Source organism: Coloeus monedula, assembly GCF_965178545.1.
Source record: "Coloeus monedula genome assembly, chromosome: 5".
NCBI lineage: Eukaryota > Metazoa > Chordata > Aves > Passeriformes > Corvidae > Coloeus > Coloeus monedula.
In genome coordinates, this window is record NC_138785.1 from 3758162 (window position 1) to 3781522 (window position 23361).

The following is a 23361-nucleotide window of genomic DNA, read 5'->3' on the forward strand; positions in this document are numbered from 1 at the left end:
TAGAATAACGTTGGCCTCACAAGTAGAAGTTTTAATGTCTGGAGACAATGTAACACTGTCCTGTTTCCAAACAATATTCTGTTTGGGGAACTTAGTATCAAGAATCTCCTCTAAAGAGATCAGTAAGATCATTACAGCTGTAGCTGTAAAGTGTTGTGGAAGGGATTGGGGTATCTGAATATTGCAAACAGGATTCTGAACCTTTATGGAATGAGATGGAAAGGAATGGAACATTGAATCACAGTAAAAAAATATAATCCCATCAAAAAAGGATTCATTCACATAAGGAACAAGATTAACTTTCCCTGGGAAAAAAGAAGCTGACTTTCAAAACTCTTCAGGAAACTCCTGTGAAACTGACTTTTAGATATCTGTTTAGTACAGTTTATGACATTATAATTATTTCCATAGCAACTGTGATGTAATGAACACAAGATTAAGACCCAACAGTGAATATGCCACAAAAGTTAAATTAATTCTTAAAAGACAGTATTTGCACTGTGTCTTTAAAAAATAGAGAACTGCAGTGAATATACTGTGTATTACTTAAGGCTCTTTAACCTCTTTCAAAAACTTCCCCAAAGCACTGAGAGGTCCATTGATTACAAATAAAGGAACTCTAAAGTCTTTCATTGGGAGATAGTTAGAAGATCACAGCAAGATTCTGTAAGGCTTTTACCACATACCTGAGAAATGCACAAGTCAAGAGAATAAAGTTCTTTTCATCTTTCTTGCTAGTATGATTTGCTTGGGTTTGATGTGGACAGTTTTTCCCACCCCCATACCACTTCCCAAATTCTGTTTTGGGGTATCCTAATCTTCAAAACAATTTTAAAAAGAAACCAGACATAGTAATAGTCATACATGCTATGTAGTGTTGTAAAGGAACTTCTGGGTACTGTCCCAAAGACAACTTCTTAACCTTGCCCTATTAAATAACTGAACATGAGGCAGCTGTGAAGCCATAAAAGACTTCAAGGACATTTCCCAATGAGAACGACTCAGATTTGAAAAGCCCACCTAAATGGGTGGCCTGACTGAATGTTTCAGTTCGAACTTTAATAGAAAAAAACCCAATCAGATGCCACTGTTTTATCAATAGCTCACAGCATGGTGAAATATCTCTAATTAAAGCTCCACAGTTCAGTCCTCATCTTGGTCTTCTAGGGTTTGTTGGAATATTTAAATAAAGTAATAAAAACTTGTGAAAGAAGCTAATAGCAAAACAAATTTCAGAGAACTCCATTAGATAAAGATGAGGTTTCTCTTTCTGCTTCAGATGTTAAAAAAAAAAAAAAAATCTGTCTTCACAAAAAAGGGATCTCATATTTACTCTACAAATTGGGCCATCCTGTTTTGCTATCTTTCTCAAAGAAAATTATTTGAAGACCATTAAAAAGGCATTCTTGGAACTCTTAATATTTACTTGCCAAATTTTGTAAAGCTGGTGAAATTGGATTCATGCTCCTATCTAAGAATCAGTTTATTTTATTTTCTCTTTGCTTGTGGGTCTTACTGATGCCAGGAACGAAGGTTGACACTCATTCTACTCTTTGGCAGCTTATTAGGTGAGCAATTTATATTCAAGGTTGCAGTAGACTTATTAGTTGAAAACATGATAATTAAGGATCTTCTCTCCTGGCTTGCGATTGCATGTTGCTGTGGTTCTACTGTGGAGCACATGAATTTACCTATGAAATGTATAACATTATTTTTGTAAAGATACCTACCTATCACTTTATTCTTTTTCCCGTTTTTTATTGGTGTACACAGCAAACTCTTTATGTTCTGACTTACATTTTCTGCATTGTCACTCTGTTAAACAAACAGAAAAACAGAGTTACCAGTTTTAAAGGCTGCTGTTCAGGTGGCTGAAGTGAAAAAGCTGTAGAACTGGGCTCCACAACTACTCTTGGCTTACATCCTCCTTCAAAAAACAACCACGTGATCAACGAGTTTGCACACATACAAGAGGCAGGAAAACTACTACAGCTAGGTCAGCATTCTGCATTCTTCCCAAGACTTTGCAGCATGTCTCATGCTCCAAGAGAAGGAGGTTGAATTTATTTGGGGAGTGGAAGGATAGAACAAAATGATAATGCCTCCTTTTCAAACACCTGGGGAGAAAAGGCCATAGCTCTGCTCTGGCTGCTCCAGGAATAACGTGGCAGTTGTTGAGAAGTACATTTGGTCCGATCTCTAACTGTATGTGACACCAAAAGAAATGGGCACACACTAATAATTCTGACCAAAAGGTTATCTTTTTTTTTTTTTTTTCATATTGTTGCTCTGTGCTCTGGTGCTGTGCAAGGACTGTAGAAGTATCTTGGCAGGATTTTCATGAGGCGAGTAAGCATGCTGTTGAATGTCCTCCAAAGACAGAGGCAAGCCAAGGTTTCCAGGGCACCGGCAACACCTGGGATTTCCCTCACGTCAGGGTGCATCAGCTTTCAAAACATTTATGCTACAGCCCTGCCTTGCCCTGCTCCTAGGCAGTAGTGCAAGTGCAGTCTCTGTGTTGCCGAAAAACATTATCCAGAATTCCTTCTAAAAGCACTATTACTTTCCTTTTATATGTTTCCTTTATATGCATAAGGTGTATTCCCAGAAAAAAAAAAAAAAAAAAAAAAATCAAAGTAACTCTAACCCTACTGAACAGCCTGTTTCAGACAAACAGTTGTTTGGATGATTCTCAAGATATTAATTTGATTTTTAAATGTTTTCAAAATCATCACCTCTTTCTTTATTAATCTATACAGTATATCCATCAGATTCTGCCTGTACTTCCAGTCCTGCAGTTAAGACAGGGTTAGTCTGAGAACTCAGTTCCTGTGTTGCTCTGTCCCTCACAGAAACCCACTCCAGCACATCTAAGAAACCTTGCACAGGAAAAATAAGGGAAACAACACAGCTCCCCACCATGAGCCTGCCCCTTCTCTCCACTTACTGGAACAATCACACTGAGCACTGTCTTTTCTGAGACTTTTGTTGTGTATCACAAAGCAAATTTTGGCAAAAAGGTATCTGCTGACCATAGTAGCTCTTCTCCCTCTCATTACTCTCTCGTCAACACACTTAAACATAATAGTAAGAACAGATATCTGTCTACTTTCTGCATTGAAAATACAGGAAAATATATAATTTAAAGTTTGCTTTTTGTTGATGATGACCATAAAGGCAACCTGACTGGAAACCAAGCCTAGCCAAGTGACCTTCCCTCCTCACTCTCCAGAATCCCTGTGCTCAGTCATGCACCACACCACCAGCTCACACTTGAGGAAGTGTGAAGCAAAAGCTCCCAAAGAAAAGTGAAGTTGATCCATCTCCACTACAGCAAAGAACTTGCAATTATAACATTAATCTTTGCCAGAACAAGGAAGGAAAGCAAAGGGTAAAAGGGAAGGAACTTCTGAGAGCCTCCTAACACTCACTGTGTGTTTGCACCATTTTAACTGGGGACACTACCCTGGCAGAAATAATAAGGGTTAAGCAAAAAAAGTTTGAAAGGTATACAGGAAAACATTTTCTATTTCTGAATTTCAAACCTAAGCTTATTTGACTTACCGTCCATGGAAATCTTCTGTCTTTGCAGACATCTGGGATGTTGAGTGGCTCCATCGTATTCTTGACATACTGAGCATACATGTAATTGATTTTGTTTGTGTCATAGTCCCTGAAGCATACAACATTATTATTATGTGCTTAGCACAAAAGTGAGTCATTTCATCATGCCAGGCAGGTAACAGTAGTATCTTTCTCATATCAGAAAAGGATATATAGATAGAACATGGAGTTCAAATCCTGTATCCTAATCCAGCTGTCATCACAAAACTGCAGCATGAATTGGCGCATGCTTTCCACCATTTCTTTAATGTTCAACAGCATTAACACTGAACTTCAAACTGAAAAAATAAACAATTCCCTACAGTTTACACAGATAAAGGATAAAGAATGAACAGCTGGGTTTATGTTGAAATAAATAGAACTATTTGAAAACAAACTGCATTCACAAATCTGATACTCTTGAAAAACCAATACTGGGTGAAATTCACATATTAGTTCAAGAGAGTGCAGCAGGTATCACTTGTGAATTTTCTACTTCTAAGTTAATTTCAAATTTGTTCTAAAAGTGAAGGGACAATCAGTCACATGGAGGTTCTGTTATTGAAATAGAACTGTCTATACCAAATCAGGACATAAAGTATCTTTACAGAATCACTCATCTCCACTTTTTTAGCCACAATTTATTTAAGGTATTTTAATTCTCTTAGACCCTTTGCCTGCCTTGGAGAAGGACATATGTCCTAATTATAAACCTATTCCCATCAAGCTCCTGTAGTTTCCCTCCAACATTTGACTTTACTTTTGTTAACCTCCTGGTGTAAGGATGTTCCAGGACTGGAGGAGAGAAATTATTCTTTCATTATTTCACACATACAAGGCAATGCCCCATAATTCTGAAAAACAGTCTGATTTGGGGTTTGATTCAGTGTCCTTGATTCCATAACAAACCTGAAATTTTATATTATGTAAAATAATACTTCCCATCTAATCCATGTCATCATATTTCTGCTCTTGCCTGAAATTGTGCCCTTCAAGCATAGCAGAAGTTGTAAGTTCAATGGTTGACGCACAGTGCAGTCCTTGGCATATAATTGTGCTGTCTTATGAAGAAGGGTCTGATAGGCAAGTAAGCCTCCAAGATTTCTCTCCCTTATCAGTTATGAGAAATAATTTCCTGGTGGCCCATGCAAGCAGTTAATAACATTTTGAGTCCATTAACTAGCAACCATAAAAGGGCTAATGAGGAGGAAGGCTTCATTCTTACAGAGTAGAAGAGGACTAAAAAGGAATTTTCTTTTACATCCTGTGATCCTGTTGGGCTGTTGTACAGCTGTACTTTCTGGTTGAACAGTGTCTAAAACTGTAGCACAGCTCAACAGCTTTTAGTTGCTCAAGTCACACACTTTGGACATCATTTTCTAATATATGGAATTAAACTTGTATAATAAATATTTACTGCAAAGCAACATCAAAGGGGGTCAGAAAATCTGTTTCCTCCCTGCACAAAATATCCCTGGTAGAGCATTTTATATACAACTGTGTTTCTTTCTGACAGTATTTGAAACAACTGTTTTTGATGACAGAGACAGTAATTTTCAAACTTCAATACACAATTCAGGCTAACTTTGGGAACTATTTTATCTGTGTATTTTAATTCAGCTGTTTTTTTCTTTTATTTACTCCCAGTTGAACTCCTTAGTGGTTTCCCAAAGATGAGTGAGTTAGAACTTTAGGACTTTAGTCTCAATTTAGTCAGACATTTCCTTGAGTCATCTTCCTTATCTGTGAGATGAAGATCACGATTAAAATAATTGATTAAAAGCATTATTTTGGTTAGTATCTCCTAATTTGCATGTGTCCCCTCTACAACATAGTCATCCACGCTGATTTCTTTGAGATCAGTTTTAGAGCAGCTCATCTGTACATCTCCATATCTTAGCCTTGAAATACCAATATGTTCTTAGACTGGCAAAGCAAAGAGATCAAGCCCTACTCCTGTTCTGTTCAGTGGGACCTTTTTAAGGCAAGAGAGTTGGTCTATGCCCACTTCAGGGGAAAACCTGCTCTATAAAAGTAGCAGTAATACATGGGATTCAGTAGAAATAAGTCTGTTACTATGAAAAGAATATTAAAAGCATAGTTTCTTCAGCATTCTCCTGGGATGAACAGAAGCCTGAATTAATTGGTTTACCTCTTGAGATTTTCAGCTGAATCTTCTAATTCCTCAGATTCCATGTGAAAGACACTAGAAAATGTATCCTGGAATATCAAGAGGATGTTTGAATACGCAGGTCTGTAAGGTTGTCATTATTTAGACTAGTATTATTCATTAAACCCTTGCTGCAGTTACCGAGACACATTCTGTACTAAAGACAAGTGTAAAATTATTTAGCTTCATTTCACATCTATCATCAAGCATACTAGATCCTACCATAAAGATATCTTTTGATAGAACTTTAAATATCACTGAAGTGTTTTGAATCTCTACCAATGACCCAGAGAAGAAATGCCAGTATTTCTGAGTGGTGCCAAATGTATATGTCAGCACAGAAATTCTTTAATTACACAAAGGCCAAAACCTCTCATGTCAACACCCAACCTGAGCAGATGCCATGAAAGAAAAGACCAAGGTTGAAAAGACAACAGAACATATGAGAATGGAGGGAAGCCCAGCCCACTCGCAGGGAATGGACACTTCTGCTTTCAGACAAAATAAACATACTCACAGGACAGTCTTCATCCACTATGAAGATGGTACACCTCTGCACCTGCATGAAAGATATTATAGTGGCTGCTATCTTCTTCAGGATTACTTCCAAAGACTGCTGCTCTTCAAAAATCAGGCTGGCAAGGTCAAGAAGCACCTGAAGAAAAGATCGTTTGTGAGGGTTTGACTAATCGTGATTTATGCAGTAATTATCATTACTAATGTCTTTGAGTCTTGTGCTCTCCCCTGAGTCAGGGACACCAATGTTTTATGTCTGTGACCAAAAGTAGATTTTGGCTCTCACAGAGATTGCAAGGTAACAGTCAATACTAGCCAATTTGACACTTTTTGTGGAAGAATTAAATAGCACAGTTAGCTGTCTGATGTTTTCAGTCAGAGAGGCAGAAGAGATTTAGGCATTAATAGGTCAAATGAAACCTTAGAAATCCAGACAATACAGTTACTTGTCCACAGGAAACCTATTTTCCTATGGCTCATGTGTGCCTTCTCAAACCAGTGTTATTTACATTTTTTTAAGACTTCTGACACAATTATTCTCTGGTGTGATTCTAACAGATCCTAATGAACTCATGTGGTGAAAACATCATACAGTCTGCTGTATTTCGAAGCTGCTGTTGAAGGCCTTAGCTGCTCAGATGTGCTCTTTTTTTTTTCCCCCCTCACAAGAAACATGAAGGCAACTTAATAAATTATCCAAATTTGTACCAATTTGCCAACACTGATAATCACTTGGAAACTCAGACCTACCGGAAAAAAATTTAAAACAACTGCTGTCTAGTCTTTTCTCCAAAACATTATCACATCATATAGGTCAGGCATATTCAGCCATAAAGGCCATAGCATTAATAACCCACCATTACAAAGTTGGTTCCAAAGCAGAGCTCTAGCAATCAGAAGGAAATTCACTTTTCCCTCTGATCATTACTGAAAACATGGTTGGTGACGGTTACAGTGGTAATAGCTGAAAAGAACAGTCCGCATGACCTCTGCTATTCCATAGGGATAATCCTGCATGAAATTCCTGGAGGGTGACACCTCTGGTTGTTTAATACATATGGTGAACCACAGGACAACTTCAGGCAATATCAAGTATATTAACATGGAATGAATTTTCTGACATCTGGCTTTACCTGCTTCCCCATGACAGGCCATTTCTCACAGCCCAGGCTGGAATGTGCCCAGCCTCTTCCCAGTGCAGCTCCTGAGAGCTTTATCACAGACACACAGCATTCAGTTACAGGGATTAAAAGCAGGCAAGGAATAACTACCACATCAGCAACAGGAAGAGGAGGCACTGACCACTTGCAAACCCTCCTAATTTCTGCATCCCTGGGACAAACCTGTTGGCCATACCTGATTGCGCCTGTTCTCGAGCAGAGACGTCTCGTACAACTGAGCGTTGTGAAGAACAATTCCACAAAATGCCAAATATGCAGCAAAATCCTGGAGACAGATGAACATCAGCATCTCACAGAGATAATGTTCCACAGCATCTTAACTCTATTCAAAGATAAGCTACTGCAACATTTTGTTTTCACTCTGAAGTATTAATTGATATTTTTGTTATTTTTGGCAATTGCACACTCAGGGTCTGGGTTTTTTTCAGCTACTCATAATTTCTTATTTGCTCAAGAATCCCTTCTTTTTTTAAGCTAAAATCTGAAGATCATTATCTTGGTGCAAGTAGGGTTCATCTAAAATCCAGCTTAAAGGAATAAATAATTTTGCTGCAATGCATATTTTATCTAGAAAAACTGACCACAGACAACCCTCTTAGGGAATTCAATCTCTTGGGAAGTGAAAACAAAAATTTGCTATCATAGCAAACCCACAGTTTTTTCCTCATTCAGGATAGAATTAATTCTGATAGCCTGAAGATACTCAGTGTACATTTTGTTTTAAAGGGGAAGTTTTCAAAGAGAAGGGGTGAATTCTGATTCTTTTATTGCTGATTGTTAAGTCAACTTCTTCAGCCTGAGCACAGCCTGGTTTTTGCCCCACCAGTCTGAACATGAAGTCTGGAAATTTTTGGAAAGCAACTGCATTGGGAGAATTAGGAATCTGTTCTACTGTCTGCTCTTCTGCTTCTCTGATATATTGTTCATAATTTATCTAAAGCTTTTCTTTTCCTGAAAATGCTATACTAAGAAGTGACATGGTATTTAAAAGAGAATCACTCTACAAATTTTAATACTCAAATTATGTTTGGTGGGTCAAAAATTATTATTATTGCCAGGTTAAAGTCCATTAAAAGTTTCACAATGCATTTCAGAAGAGTAAGCCTGTGTTTCAGAGATATATGACAGACAACATGGTGATCCAGAAGTTAAATTATTTCACATCCACATTTCTCATGGCCTCATAAAGAAAAAAAATGTGCAGTATTTCCAGGAATGTTTACTTTCTCAGAGATGTTTAATTTTTAATAATGTAAAAATTTCTGAGCAGCAGGAAGATTAAAAACATATCCATCCCCTTCCCCTATGAAAACAGAAGAGATGCAAACATGCAGCTTTTATACCTTTTCATCTTGTTCAGTAAAAGTGCCACCAATTCCAGATTTCTTGTTGATTGCTTGAGCCACACCAACAACCTAGTGTATTCAAAATAGAGAAATTAGTTAGTTTTTAGGAGTCTGTAATTGGATTCCATTTCTAGGCATATGTATGTAAGATAATAAATGATCATTACATGTATTTGCTTGGTTGACTATTAAATGAAATTGTTAGTATAATAAATGGTTCTCTCTCAGGCATAAACACTTCCTAGATTACAGGATTTCAAGACCTTAGCTTTTTCCTAATATAATTCTGTGTTTCCATTCCTTTTGAGACAAAGTATTATTAATCTGACAAAGTATATGCGAAGCTTTTAGATCTTTTCGGGTTTTTTGGCATGACTACAACAAGTGATAGAAAAAGCTGCAAAGAACTTCCTTTGTTTGAGGTCCAAGCAGTGCAAAACCAATTCAAGGTGTTAATGATGGTATCTTTTTCATCTTGCTTTTTTGGGATAAACAGTATCAGAGGAAACTGGTGTGGTGTGCATGTTTAAAAAGTTATATTTAACTATTAATGGTTAAAGTTGTAACTGCTAAACTGATGGAAGACATGTGGTTTCATTTTTGTAATGGAAAAGAAGACAATTTACTATCTCTCAGCCTAGCATTCCCAAAATACTGATGCTGTAAGTAAGGCCATTGTTCTTTAACATGAATCACTGCCAACTGTGGGCTCAAAAATGTCTGAAATAAAGCTTCACTGTCAGCTCCATTCCATACAACCCAATTTTTCCCACAGTCAACCTCTCATTTACTTCAGTGAGGAATATTTCTCATCCAGTGAACTTCCTTTCTGCAATAACAATGTACCACTAGCCTGTATACTTCTGTGGCAGACTTTGAATGAAAGCAAATCCCTTAACCACTTATTATGCTTTTATGTTAACCAACATGTGCAGAGGTTAATGCTTAGACCTCTTCTCATGCCACTGTCTTCTCTGGGTATTGATTTTGGGGTTTGTTATTTTTTTCCAGTTTTGATCCAGCATGAGCTAAGACAACTTCAATGAGGCCAGAGGCTTTTCACCCAAAAGGTGAGTACTTTCATGTTGGTTGTTTAAATACATCCCCTCCATGAAAGGAAAGCCTGCAGTGCTTAAAAAAAAAAAAAAAAGCTATAAGAAAATAATAAAAGGACCATATTAATACAGAAAAAAAAAAAAGACTAATTAGGCTCTTTTCATCAGTGCTCCAGGTTTCAGATACATTAATAAAGGCAGGTGTTCCAAGAGCAATGGTCACTCTTAGATCTTTGATAAGGTCTTTCAATAAAGGGTTTTAACTGAAACAGGAGGAAGTAATGAGAACAAACCTGCTAAAAATTCATGTTGGCTTGATTAGGATAAAAATTCTGTGTATATACAAACCGTCTTCTTTTTCGTTGCTGTTTCAGTGGCATTCTAAGCTTCCAGACAACTTTTTATTGGGCCATTTCTTTTTCATACAAAATGAGCAGTTTAAAAAATTAAACTGGTCCAAATTCTGGCTTCATTTATATCAGTACAAATTTCAGTGCACTTCTCTGAATTCCATAGAATATGGTGCAGAGACAGTAATGAGAAAAACTTCAGACAGGCATTTTTTATCCATTGGAGTCTTGCCTGCAACCAGGTAATTAGGAGAAGACGTAAGAAACTCGAGAGGATCTGCTCCTGTTACTAAAGTAATTATGTAATTAGGACAAAAGTCAATCATGTGGTAGTATTTGGGGCCATGGAGAACATAGGCCTGCATTTTAGAGAATACTAAGCACAATATGAAACCCAAATCCCCATTTTTAAAACTTATTCTAAACAAATCAGACATAACAATAGGCCTGAGCCACAATCTCCAGCTGGGAGATATGCTTGCACCAGCAGAAAAACTGAATCAAAGGTGACCAACTGCTCTGGGCTCAGCTACACAGGGAACTGAAAAAGCTTAAGATACTACTATGGACCGAAGAAAACTAAGGCTAAGGAAAAGACTGATGTAATTAGGACCTGCTTATGCTTTGACATTTGCGAGTGTATGGCCTAATCACTTAAGTAAGCAGTGTACAGTGGAGTGCTACACACTCCTTCTCCTGAGCTTTCCCCCAGATGGACTAGGCAGGTGGGATTACAGAACACAGTGTATCTAGAGGAGTCCTCTGCAGTTCCCAACAAGAGCCTTCTTCCAGGTTTGCTGTATTGAAAGAGCCTAAGGGGTGAGGAGAAGGAAATTCCCCTTGGATCAGGAACCAAGTACTTTGCTATTTTCCGTTCAGATCACATAATGCAGACATATACCATAAAGACAAAAAGCAATTCTGATGATGGAATTGTTCCCTTACTTTCCCTAAGTCCCAAAGAAGATCAAACCTTCCATCCATTGCTGAGTCAATACCCACACGTGTTTTACCACATCTGAACACAGCTTTCCTGATTGTATTCTTGCTGGTAACACCAGTCATCTTCCAGTACTTGTTCTTTAACCTTTCTTTTTTGTCTGTGCTACTCTTCCAATTTAATAAATCCTGATCCACATTACAAGGAGAGATAGATTTCTTCTAATTATCAGAGAACTTTATTTTTACTGTTTTATTGCAATAGCTGAGTCCTGCCTCTAAAAGTAGCAGTCTACCTTGAGTACCCAGTAGGTGATGGCTGATGACTTCAATGCTGATGACTGTGCTCTGGATTTTGTCTGGATTGTTTCATGCTGCAATTTTTTGCACATTAGAATCACAGGCCTAACTCTGAAAGCTGTTCCAGCTCTACAGGCAGCTGGTGCCTTTTTTAGTAGGTTCTTACTTTAGCTGACTTAAAACTGTAATTAATTTTGCTTCTTAAGGAGATAAATTTTTTATTTACTTTGCTGGCACCTGAAAAAATATTACATTAAAGCCAAAGAATGGTAACAGAAAATGGGAAACTTGACATTTTTGATAAGAGAGCATACCCACTTCAGAAGACAAAGTGGTTTACTTACTTTGCTCTCCTGGTCTTGTAGAGGTTTGGTTCAACCTTGTAAAATTATCCTGCAGGGACAGAACTGTATTTACAGACTTTCATTTTTTATCAACAAAAACTTCACATCCTCTTCTATCACTGATGCCAGCAGTAGCCTCCATGCTTTGCAGCTGTCTACCTACTATAATGTGTGTCTCAGCATAGCTGAAAATCCATCCAAGAAGCAAATTACTGATCTCCATAATCCTGCATCAAGACTGCTGCTGGAACTGAGGGAGTTTGTTCAAAGACAGCTTGGCTAGACCTGCTCTATCCTGCAATGATTGGGACATGTGATATCTGAAGGGGAGAAAATTACTCAGCTGGCTAACTGTGACATGCCCAGTCCCATTTTACACAATAAAATTCAACAGGGTATTTTCAAAGGCTGGTGTAAAGAGTAGCACCCCTGATTTGTTTGGAAGAGCTTCTCAGTGACAGGAGACAGGGCCCAGTAAACAACAAGCCAAACTGAGTGAGCGCTGCCAGGAAAAAGCCCCAACATTTCGCAAGCCAGTTACGAGGAAATTCAATCTTACTTACTCACAGCCTGGGAGAGAGGTCTCAGTTAATTCAGCTAAAAGCTCCATATGAGAAAATCCTACAGATTTTAGTAGAAATTAAACCGAGATTGACTTTTATGCAAATTATTATGCACAGCTCAAACAGAAAAAAATGCAACAATAACAGAAAACTGTGTCATTCCTGGAGATGTATGGTAGCTGTGGTGGCTCTGTGCTTCAGAGACCATCCATTCTCCAGGTATTCCAGACCTGTTGGAGAGCTGTAGAGTCTTCCATCAGCTCTGGAGAGCTCCACAAGTTGGTTTAAGCTAAGGAATGGAGCAAGGACTTCTATTCCCTATCCAGTCCTGTCGAAATGACTTTGTTTACAAGTGTCTACAAAACCATATGGAGACATTCTAGGTGATAATTATTTGCAACAACTTCTGTAATGCTTTTTCCTGGGTCTCTGAATCCAAGACCAAACAACACCAGAGGAATGTGCCACTGCATTTACTGACTTTACAGGAGCTCTAGGAAGCAAATCAGTACCATTCAGAGCTTCTGAAGAATTAGAGGCTTGAGGACACACCAGGAATGAGAAGCTTCTTTTTGAGATACACAGTGCTGAACTGCCCCACACTTGGGCCTTCTGCCAGCAGTAGTAAGGCCCTGATTCCTGAAAAGCCCCATAGCACTGGAATGGTTCAGGTGAACAGCTACAGCTAAAGCCTGGTGCCAGCAGTACCAGTTTCCTCCTGCACGAGAAATGACCAGGGTAACTTTGTGGCACAAACTGGGCAATAGTAACTTTTCATCACTTCTATACTACTGAGGATAAAAATTCAGTGTGTTTTGAAGGTTTTGCTGTGTTCTCTGATGCACATCAATAATCTAAGCAGCACCTCTTACCTACTAATGTCTAGATAACTGTATACAGTTCTCTGCTCTTACAGAAGAATCACCAGAAGAGAAAAGCTGATCTTACAGGACATGATCAGCAGAGTTTTCTGCATCTGAAATGCAACGTGTCTTGTGTCAGCAAGAATAGGTTGATCAGGGGATTAACAAAAGTTGTTTTAGTATTAAGTTGATGTAATTCCATTCTTCATGTGTGTCTGTGCAAAGGTAAAGCCCTCTTACTGCACTGCAGTGTGTCTCATTGTTACTAATTCCTGGGTCCTGTGAACTCTTCTGTGAATCCAATTGTTTTCTTTTCATTTATGGAATTTCTTACTAGCTGTTATTTTTAAATGAGACTTTGGTTTCTCACATGCCTCGTGGAAATATAGACAAATGTGAAAAACATCTACTGGAAAAATCTCCATACTTCAGCAGGCCCAGAGGATTTAGTAATCAGCATGAGATTTTCCTCCTCTCAATTACTGACTCTTTTGTTTTAAAAAAACAGCACTAATACTAAACAAACAAACAGAAAGCCCCAGTTGCTCCTCTTTCTCAGTGTTGCTTCTTGGATGACTTCCAGAATCATCTTTTCACTGTAATTGCTGACGTCCTGGGCTAAGGCAGCATTCATGAGCCTGAGTATTTCTAGAGGGGCTTTGGGGATTTTTAAATTTTATCTATCTATTATTTTAATAGGGAGGAGCCAGTATTCTGGTTTTGTTGTTTGGGGGACTTTTAAACAGAAAAAGCAGCAGAATGCAATTGGAAAATTAAGGACTGATTCACTGACTCCAGCGTCTCTCCAAAAACATGTCAGTCATTTGTTACAGCAAGAATGAGAAATACCTTCTGGTAGAGACTGTAAAACTCTGAAAAAAATTAGGAACTGCCATCCTTTCCCATAAGAAATCCTACAGTTCAGTACCTTCAAATTATTGCCTATGAGTCTAACACTCCTCAAACTTCAGGTTGGCTGAACTTGTCAAAATAAACAAATTCCTGCTTCATTTCCGCTTGCTGATGCACTCAGGAGGAGGAAGCTGGCTGAAGACACGGCCCATTGCAGGTTTATTCAGCCCTTAAGTCATGGTGGAGTGGACAAACAGACTGCAGCTCTTATTCCTTCCCCCACCCACCACCAGGACCTGGTGAGAAGTGAGCACTTCCACACTCTCCAGTCAGCAGGGCTTTGTAGCTCATTTCTGTTCCCAGTTCCATGGAGCATATCATCTTTTTCCATTTGACAAAAAGAAAAAGGCATGGCTTGGGTGAAATTGGAAGCCTTGCATCAGCCTGACATGGACCACTGGTCCCTGACAGCTCTTCACACAGCATCTGCTTTGCTCATCCACTGGCCCAGGGCCAGCAGTGGCTGCTGCCAGGTAGAAAGGGGAAGACTTTTAAGCAGGAGTGGGAGAGGAAAGGATCAACTGCTGTCCTTGGAAGACTGGAACAAAATAATTTAAGCTAAAACTTTCAGTACGTAAAGAAAGGAAATACTGGCTGATCATCTGGGTCAGCTAGAGTAAGATTCAATAAACAAGTTAATGCAGGAGTTTAATCAATTCACATAATTTTAAAAAAAAAAGGTTCAGTGCAGTAGAAGTCAAGGTGACACTCCACAAGAGGAGTGAAAGATGGAAGAGCAGAAAAAAGAAGGTATGATCTCTTCAAATCAATCTTGGCAACATTTCTTTTTGGGAGTTTGAGCTGTCTAGAAGCAAACTATAAATGTTCTGAAAAATAAATGAATTCCAGGAGAGAAAAATCTCCATTTCAAAGCTCTGACACACTGTGTGGAGAGCCTTACATTTTGTGAGTATTCTAAGAAGTGGTGATGTGGCTGAAGGCCATCAGGATCAAAGAAAATCCAGCCATATTTTCCTTACTCCCTAAGACAAAGAGGGCATCACATCTTTTCCCCATTCTCTAGCTTTCATGGACTTTACTGAATTCACTCTTCAAATACTCAGGGCAAGAAGATGATGTTAGCCCATAATAAGAACTCTTCCTACTGCAATAGCATGAGACAGGATGAGAGAGCTCCCATGAGAAGCAGCATGGACAGGAAATATGGACAAGAGTTCAGTTAGCAAATTAGCATTGTTTCAAATTAGGAGTGATTTAAGTTATGACTTGAGGATGACTTTTCTGAATCACATCAACACCGTGTGTTTTTCAATGCCTGATGTCAAACACTTAGCTCGTAAGTAATAAATTAGGAACCATGTTGAGTTAAGAGAGTGTAAAAATAATCAGGTTTTTCGACAATGATAAAAACGAGTTTGTGCCCTCTGAATTAAGCAATATAGATACAGGCTAAGCTGAAGTACAGTAACTTAATCACAATTTGAGATAGACCAGTAAGTGTGCAGAGAACTTTAATGCTGACAGATACTGAGTACAGGAAGCAGAAACAGCACTTCTAGAGTTAAATACATATATTCTACTGCTGCATCTGGGATTAAACTCTTCCTGACAGTTCCCTTTGGCTTACATTACTGAACTAGATAAGATAAAATTACAGTCTAAACAAACGTAAGCAGTCTTTAAAAAAAAAAAAAAAAAGGATGGTTTTATACTGGAAGATGACTGCCAGCTAAGGAAAGTTCAAAGCATCAGCATGACTGGAAATAGTATTACATGAAGTGATCCCAAGATTGCAACTTACCTCTTCCCTGTGATTCTTTATTGGCATACAGAGAATGCTCTGAGTCTTATACCCTGTGATCTGGTCAACTTCTGCATTGAATCTTGGATCCTGATACAAGAAAAAATACAATTATTAGACTACTAGCCTAAACACCAGTTCTTTTTCTTCCTTGGCTTATAGATTAAGAGAAGTTTAATATTTGATTTGACTGTTACCCAGGATAACAAAGGTTCCATTACTAGCCAATAATTACATAAAGTCGTTACTATTGGTGCATTAACAACAAAAAAGCGTTTGTGTGGAACATGAGTGCCAGTAGAAGACAACTGCTATAAAGAACAAAGAACCCAAACCCTAGGAGAAGCCTTTTTTTTGAGGCTAGACCATCATTATAATAAAATGCTGATGGATTAACCATCCCCAGTTTAACTTTTATGAAGAAATTGCAGAAATAAACCGAGAGAGATGGGCCCACAGAGGAACACTGTTTCATGAATGTGGTTAGTGGTTTTGCTTTTATCAGATTGCTTGTTTCATTTATTCACCTCAATATTGAACTCTGAATAATCACCTCAATAGAGCTCTGATTTTTTTAGTCCTTGCTTCATGTTTCTGTATGCACATGTGTCTATAGTACGTATATTATAACCAAAACCATGGTGTCAGGTTTGCATCTTGACCACTTTAAGTCAATATGGCTCCAAATACAGGGACTAAAATGGCAACATTACAGCAGCTGCTAATGTGGCTGCTTCTTTTTTCAAGAATTGCTGAAGACAAATTTCCTTGGCTTACCTCATAGGCATTCTTGATGTTGAGAGGCTGCCCTATGGCTGCCACGTGACCCACAATGCCCTTGTTCCACTCCAGGCGAATGCAGTTGTTGGAAGCTTCTTCCAGGGTGGATCCTTCTGCCACGTCAAACAGCCTGCTCATGAGAAACTTCTCATTCGAGCTGTCCTCACATACCAGGAACAGGGAATAGCGATCAGCTGCGATCAGCTCGTGGATGTGTAGGAAGATCTTATGGCAAAGTGCTGTGACATCTAAGTGACTAGAAATATCTTTGACAAGTTCTAATAGTCTTGAACACTGATCCCCTGCACTGGTCTCAATCCTTGGAGATTGCAGAGGCATCTGTTCCTTCTTGTCAGAGCCAGAGAGGAAGCTCACTGCTCCTACCGAGTCCTTGACAAAAATAGGCCTTAAGGGTCTGTCAAATTCAGAAGCAGAGATTTTCCTTGCTGGTGTCCCAGAGTTGGTGGTCTCAGCACAAGCAGGCTGGTGACAGGCACAGGCTTCACTCTGGGACTTGCTTCCCTCCTTGCAGACTGGGATGGTGTGAACTCTCTCAGCAAACCATGCATTAACCATTTCTCTGTAAAACAAAACCAAAAATACAGTGAATGATGCAAACTGAAAATCCTCTAACGCACAATGGAAGCTGACACGGTGAAGAGGATAACTAAACCTTTACACACAGAGGACGTTGAAGTACCTTTAGGCTCTTCTGTATCAATGTTCTCCAATTTTATGCAGCACTTAGCCCAGATTAAGCACTAACATTTTCTGCCCCATAAAAAAGAAGCTATTTTTGCCTAGAGGAAATTATGAATAGAGCAGAGGAGGACCACTTACACTGTGGCTTTCAGAATGCAGATCAGAAGTTTACACCATAATTTTGTGACAGAAGAGTTCCAGTCCTTCCCATTCCATTTCTGTACAAGACACATATATATATTCATATGAAGACAAAACTTTCTGTTCCTAACCTCTAAAAAGATAATTTTGAACTTTAATTCTCTCTGTCAATCACCTGAAGCCCTTCCTGTTTTTCTGTTGCCAATATACTGTTTTTAAGTAAGCTTCCCCTGCCCTCCAAGTTAATAAAAAATGCTGGTTGGACTCCAAGCATAAAAGTTTTGTTTAAGAACCGTCAAGGAAACATGAATATTTCCAATTCAACCCCCTTCAAAATAGTGAAAGAACAGACTGTTTTCATGCATCTCCCCTATTTCCTTTCCTTGCAGATGACGCTCATTGTCTAACTCAACCCCAAATACTGAATAACCCTAAAATTGTATTTTTAAGAGTTCATCACCAATTAAAAAATACCACGCATCTCTAGTATTTAACCGTGTTTCTCAAATTAACTTAGTATGAGGAAGCCAGCCCTAATAATGTCCTCACTAAATACAGCATATTGTCATAACATTAATATACTTTTTTTATCACTACAATATTTTCTTGTTCAAAATTGGAGGGGTTTTTGTTCGGGTTTCTTTTTGTCTTTTATTTGGTTGGATTTTTTTATACACAGGGCTTTTTGTTTCACTTGCTCAGCGCTGATGACTCCTCACAGCACATGCCCTACTCTCAGAAGAAATGGGTTTTTGCTGTATTACATAACATACAAGCCTAGGAACAGCAAAAATCCTATTAACAAGTCTGATCTTTTGGAAACCTTTCATGGTGGTCATGTTTTAAATTTGGGATATTTTTTATTTTTTCAGCAGACCACAGGAATTCTGAGAGTGAAGCTGAATGAAACCATGGAACTGAGTCAGGTTAGTCAGCCGCTGATCAGTTACACGCATTGGTGTACGTTACATATGAGAAGCACTGTACAACAATCTTATTTTCCTTACAGCACAATTTATCTTTGTTGTAGGATGCAATACTGCAAGCACAATTAACCATTAATTCAAAGCAAAGTGATCAATTAAAATCTAAAGTCCAACAATATTATTTTTAATAGCAAGCCATTCACAAAAGCAAACTTTTTTGACTTCTGTTAGGAAAGTTTGAAAGAGTTTTTTCAATCACATATCCTGTGGAGACCTCAACTGTAGGCAAACATACTATAAAAAGTTGAATTATTAAAAACCACCAATGATTGTTCTTTATTAAAGCAGTGATGCCAATTTTTTGTGGAGTTACTTTAGCCAAGTGTTTCTTGCACTGAAGCAAAGAACAATTAACTTATTATTAGAAATTTGACTTTAACAATATTACTTTACAGTACTTAAACAGGATAAACATTACATGTGGAGACTGTGACCATTTATTAGTGCAATGCATAATATGATTTGCATAGGACAGTGTCACATTTGCAAAAGCTGTTTCAGTGAGAGTCAAAATAAGAAGCTAGCATTTGGTAGCACTTGGAATTTTCATCTATTTAACTGAATGAGAAAGAGTAAAAATTTTTGATTAAAATGACCAAAAATATCCTTAAGAAAATTAAAAAGCTAAAGATACAAAAATCTGTATGTAAATACAGTACAATCTCTAAAATCAGTGCTGGTAACTCTAGTCAGCACATGTGTTATATAGGGCTCCTTTTTGTTTTACTCTGATCTCCTCAAAATAAAAAATTACGTGGTCCAAAACAAAACTACCATCTAGAACTAAGGCTGCAGAAAAGAACCTGAAAATGCCAGCTGGATGCCTTTAAACCTCAGACACAAGAAGGTAGGTATAGAATAATTGATAGTTTTAAAGAAGATTGGTGGCTTGACCCAGATTCATGTGTGTGCTGGCTTGATTTCTGAGCACTGAGGACTGGCATTAATGGAAGGTAAGATCGAAAAGTCGCAGTAATAACATAGTACCAGATGGAGGGCGTTCTCCAACAAATGATGAGGCCCAGAAGCCATGTAATTGAAAATGCACAGGCATGAGCCTGTACTGTTGTTGGGCAACAGCAATTTGCAGAGCAATCTGATTCACTGCTTACTTACTCCTGAGGAAAGGAGAATATAAAAAGCTATCATTTTCCCTTCTCCTGATTTACACTGAATTTTCATACATGGATGTGTTGATACAAGATGCAAGGCAGAGAAATAATCCTGTACCCTTCATGCATAAAGCAAAAGCTAAAGCAGAAATTTGATCAGTTGAAACCTGTAATTTTATTTATTCTGCAGTGTTGTGCTATGATTTCCCCAGGCCTTAATGGTGTAGGAGTAGCAATCAGTAAGAACAATGTACTCTGAATTCTAATACCTGTTCTCAAACAGGTGGCCGTGAGATTATTAATTTTTTGCCCTCTTGCTTTTTTACTGCGTAAAATAAGCATACATTTCTTATGAAGGTTATTGAGGGATGTGGACCATAGCTGAAAAACCTTTCACATGAAAGGAATTAAGTTTAACAAGAACTGACTACTTGTTGGGTATCTGCACTCTTTATGAAGCTCTTAAACATTGAACAGAACAGAACTATACGTGAAGCTGCATAATTATGAGTAAGATATTCTTGTCCTTTAATGTCTCTTGGATGATGGTTCAGTAACTTGCCAACATAGTGTGTGATTCTCAGAAAGCTCTTCAGATGAACAACAAACCCTTAACCAAACTGGTTAAAGCATCGTTTTCAACTTCAAACCATTTAAGCATTTTACTTTGAGCAACAGGAAAGCCATTCAAATTCAACTGGAAAAAGAACAGTGTTCAGTGACCTTTACCAAATGCCTCTTCTAACAAGGAAACTATTTAGCTCCTTTTACTCACCCCGTTACACACACGGGTGGAAGAACCAGCATTTGGCATGAGCTGACCTATTCTAACTATTTAAAATCTCTCAGTGTCTTGACATTAATTTGCTTGTTGACACTCAGTCCTATTTAACAATGCATGACAAGAAGGGTATTATGACCAACACAAGTAGTCTCATAGCACAGAATTAGCTCAGCAGATATCTGACACCAGACATGTCCTGAGCCACAAGTGAGGTTCCTGGAAATTAGCAATGAGTGAGTGCCATGTACAATTAAGATGACATTTTGAAAGGACTGCAGGAAGAAACAAACACTTGTGACTATTCATGTGAACAGTCTTCAGGAAGCATTGGCATTGTCAAGAGCTGACTGTAAGGACAAGACCTGGCTGTAGTTTAGAAGTTGCAGGAGCAGATACGGATCCATAGTGATCCACGCAGACAGTTAAACTTAACGCAGTGTCTCTGTCCCACCGTGGCAATCACTGCATGTTGAGAAGTTACAGCATCCATTCCTCATGACCTGCATGCCTCCTTTACTGCAATATGATCCTTTAATATGAACCTTCACTCAAGAAAGCTGTAATTTATCCCAGAGTTCATGAACAGGAATAGTAGAATATGAAGTAACCATTTTTTAGTCCTTTCTATCAGCCAAATCCAATCTTTCCTCTATAAAACATGACAGCAGTGACAGCTGAATTTGGCTGGTGACTTCATCAGCAGACGACAAAATGGGAGAGAAATCTTGAAGAGATAGTGCTAAGAAGAGGATAAAAATGCAATGGCAGGCAAAACATTGAAGAAAAAAAAAATGGCATGGTTCTTCCCTCTATCACTGCTTATATACAAGCACACATAATCTGCAGTTCACAAGACCTTGTGCGCTTCAGGGGAATTAAGAAAGACTCCTTTGGCCCCAATTTGTTAAATGCTGCACAGAAGGTAGACCTGTCCCTAGAGCATGAAGTTTTCAGTATTTATAGGCAATAAAAATAGAAAATCATGATGAAAGATGGTTGAGAAAACACAGGCAACATGTCTTGAGCCAGGTCATGCAGGAGGGCACAAATAGAGCTGAAGAGAACCTTTCTGTATTTCCTGTACCATATGCATCAAATCACACTGACAACACTAATCACTATTCTACTCATACACTGGGAATATTAAATAATTTATTGTACCCATCTTTGCTTCATTGTGATTATCTTCAAAGTACACAGCAGACTTCTCAAAAAGAACCCCAACCCAGTGAAGATGTTTAAATATTAACAGCCAGATTGTGATTGTCTTGTTTACACATATATAACCACGATGCCTATGTAAGAACACACCAATGTGACTGTTCAGCACAACTGCTTGGCACCTTTGGAGAAAATGTGCAAAAAACAGAATGCAAAGGTAACACTGAGATGCAACAGTGACAGTAAAAACTGTATGTTACTTATCTTGCACAAAGAATGCATAACACTTGCAGTTCTGTAACAGAACACAGCGATAAGAAGTTTCCAGTGAAACAGCAAATAATTCCCCATTTTCTCTGTTGCTCACAAACCATTCATATATACAGTGTGTAATGTTTTAGTAGTTGCATGGTCTGTTCTGCTAATTTCTCATTCAAAACAGCAGTTACTGATAACACACTTTAGGAGAGGGATTACAAACTTGCCAGCTAGAAAATGCCAGCTTTCAAGTGTCTGAATTCCTGTGGCCTAATCCTGCCAGTGTTGAAATCAACAATATTTCAAGCTGAACTTCATAACTAGTTTCTCAATTGCCTTCCATAAAATAACCACTAGATGTCTTCGAATTTCTCTCCAGCATCTTGACATAATTTAGACATGGAAATCATTTAAAGCATTAGCAAAAACTCTAAAACTATTATGTTTTAGCAAATGAGTTTGAAATGCAAAGCCATTTGGATATTACACCTGCCTTCCCATTTTCTTTCTAGCACGTCCTATTTCACAATCACATTCTAAGTGGTTTTGTCTCTTTCCTAGCAGTGGAAAGATTTAAATAAATGGTATAAGGCCTCACTAGATGGATACAGTAAACTGACAGAAGTGTTTTCAAACTGACTAAAAGAGTAGATTGACAAAAACAATAGTTGTTTCTTCTTAAACCCTTCCCAATTATAGTTAGTGGAGATGCCGTTTCTCACAGTGGTAGGCAAGCAGTTCTGGAATATGAAGTATGACAGTGCCAGTTTTTTAGCACAACTTGGTCAAATATATTAGCATACATTTAGCTTTTAACATTTCAAGTGGCACAAATGACTTCTGTTTGAATACAGTTCTTAATTTAGAACATGAATTCTTGATTCAAACTATGCTCATGAGAGACTGAAATAACTTTTTAGAATGATGAAATTTTAATCTTGTCTAAATGCTCTTTTTTTTTTAATAGAAGGCAGAGGTTGCTTTATTATTTGTAGGAAAAGTACTCAAATTGGAAAACTAACACTGACAGGCTATTCTTGGCTATTTTCAAGTTTTCTTTAATAACCTAAATGCAAGCTTCACTTTTTACAAGAATCCTTTCCTCCACAGAATAGACTTTCTATTTGCACTATAAAGAAAGACAGAATAAATCCTCAGGGATTAAAGTTCAAATTCTAAAACATGACCTTTATTTCTCCTCTATATGTTTGCTTCTTGCTCCAAGCTAAAAAAAAAAAAAAAATTAAAAGTAAGTAGGTACCAAATGATTTTGTTGTGGAAAGCAATACCAATACTTTTAGTGAAAGATGGATTAAGAGGTAAGGTCACACCTGCTTGGAGACCTCACCTAAGCTTTCGGCACAACTTCAGTTCCCCTTAAATTCCTAAACCAGGGGTTAAGTATGACTTAAGTGGTGCAGAGGCTCTGGGACAGCTCTCTCTGCTGGGCTGAGCTCTCCATAATGCACAAATAAGTGGGAAAAGATATATCTTTTACTAAGCAAATATATTTTGTGGCTATATTTTCAGTGC

At 38.1% G+C, this 23361-nt stretch overlaps 1 protein-coding gene across 8 annotated transcripts in view; it reads right to left on the reverse strand.

Annotated features, from left to right (window-relative positions):
• PDE5A (phosphodiesterase 5A) overlaps positions 1–23361 on the reverse strand; it is a 105551-nt gene that overhangs the window by 20998 nt on the left and 61192 nt on the right. For 7 of the 8 annotated variants that reach the window (XM_082281823.1, XM_082281822.1, XM_082281821.1 and 4 more), the window contains 8 exons: positions 16682–17264; positions 15905–15994; positions 8814–8885; positions 7646–7735; positions 6291–6428; positions 5756–5823; positions 3565–3673; positions 1731–1815 (listed from right to left, as the gene is read on the reverse strand). In XM_082281823.1, the coding sequence (XP_082137949.1) occupies positions 1731–1815; positions 3565–3673; positions 5756–5823; positions 6291–6428; positions 7646–7735; positions 8814–8885; positions 15905–15994; positions 16682–17264 (1235 nt within the window). Of the gene's footprint in view, positions 1–1730; positions 1816–3564; positions 3674–5755; positions 5824–6290; positions 6429–7645; positions 7736–8813; positions 8886–15904; positions 15995–16681; positions 17265–17524; positions 17565–23361 lie in introns of those variants that run through there. The other variant, XM_082281827.1, reaches the window with a different exon arrangement.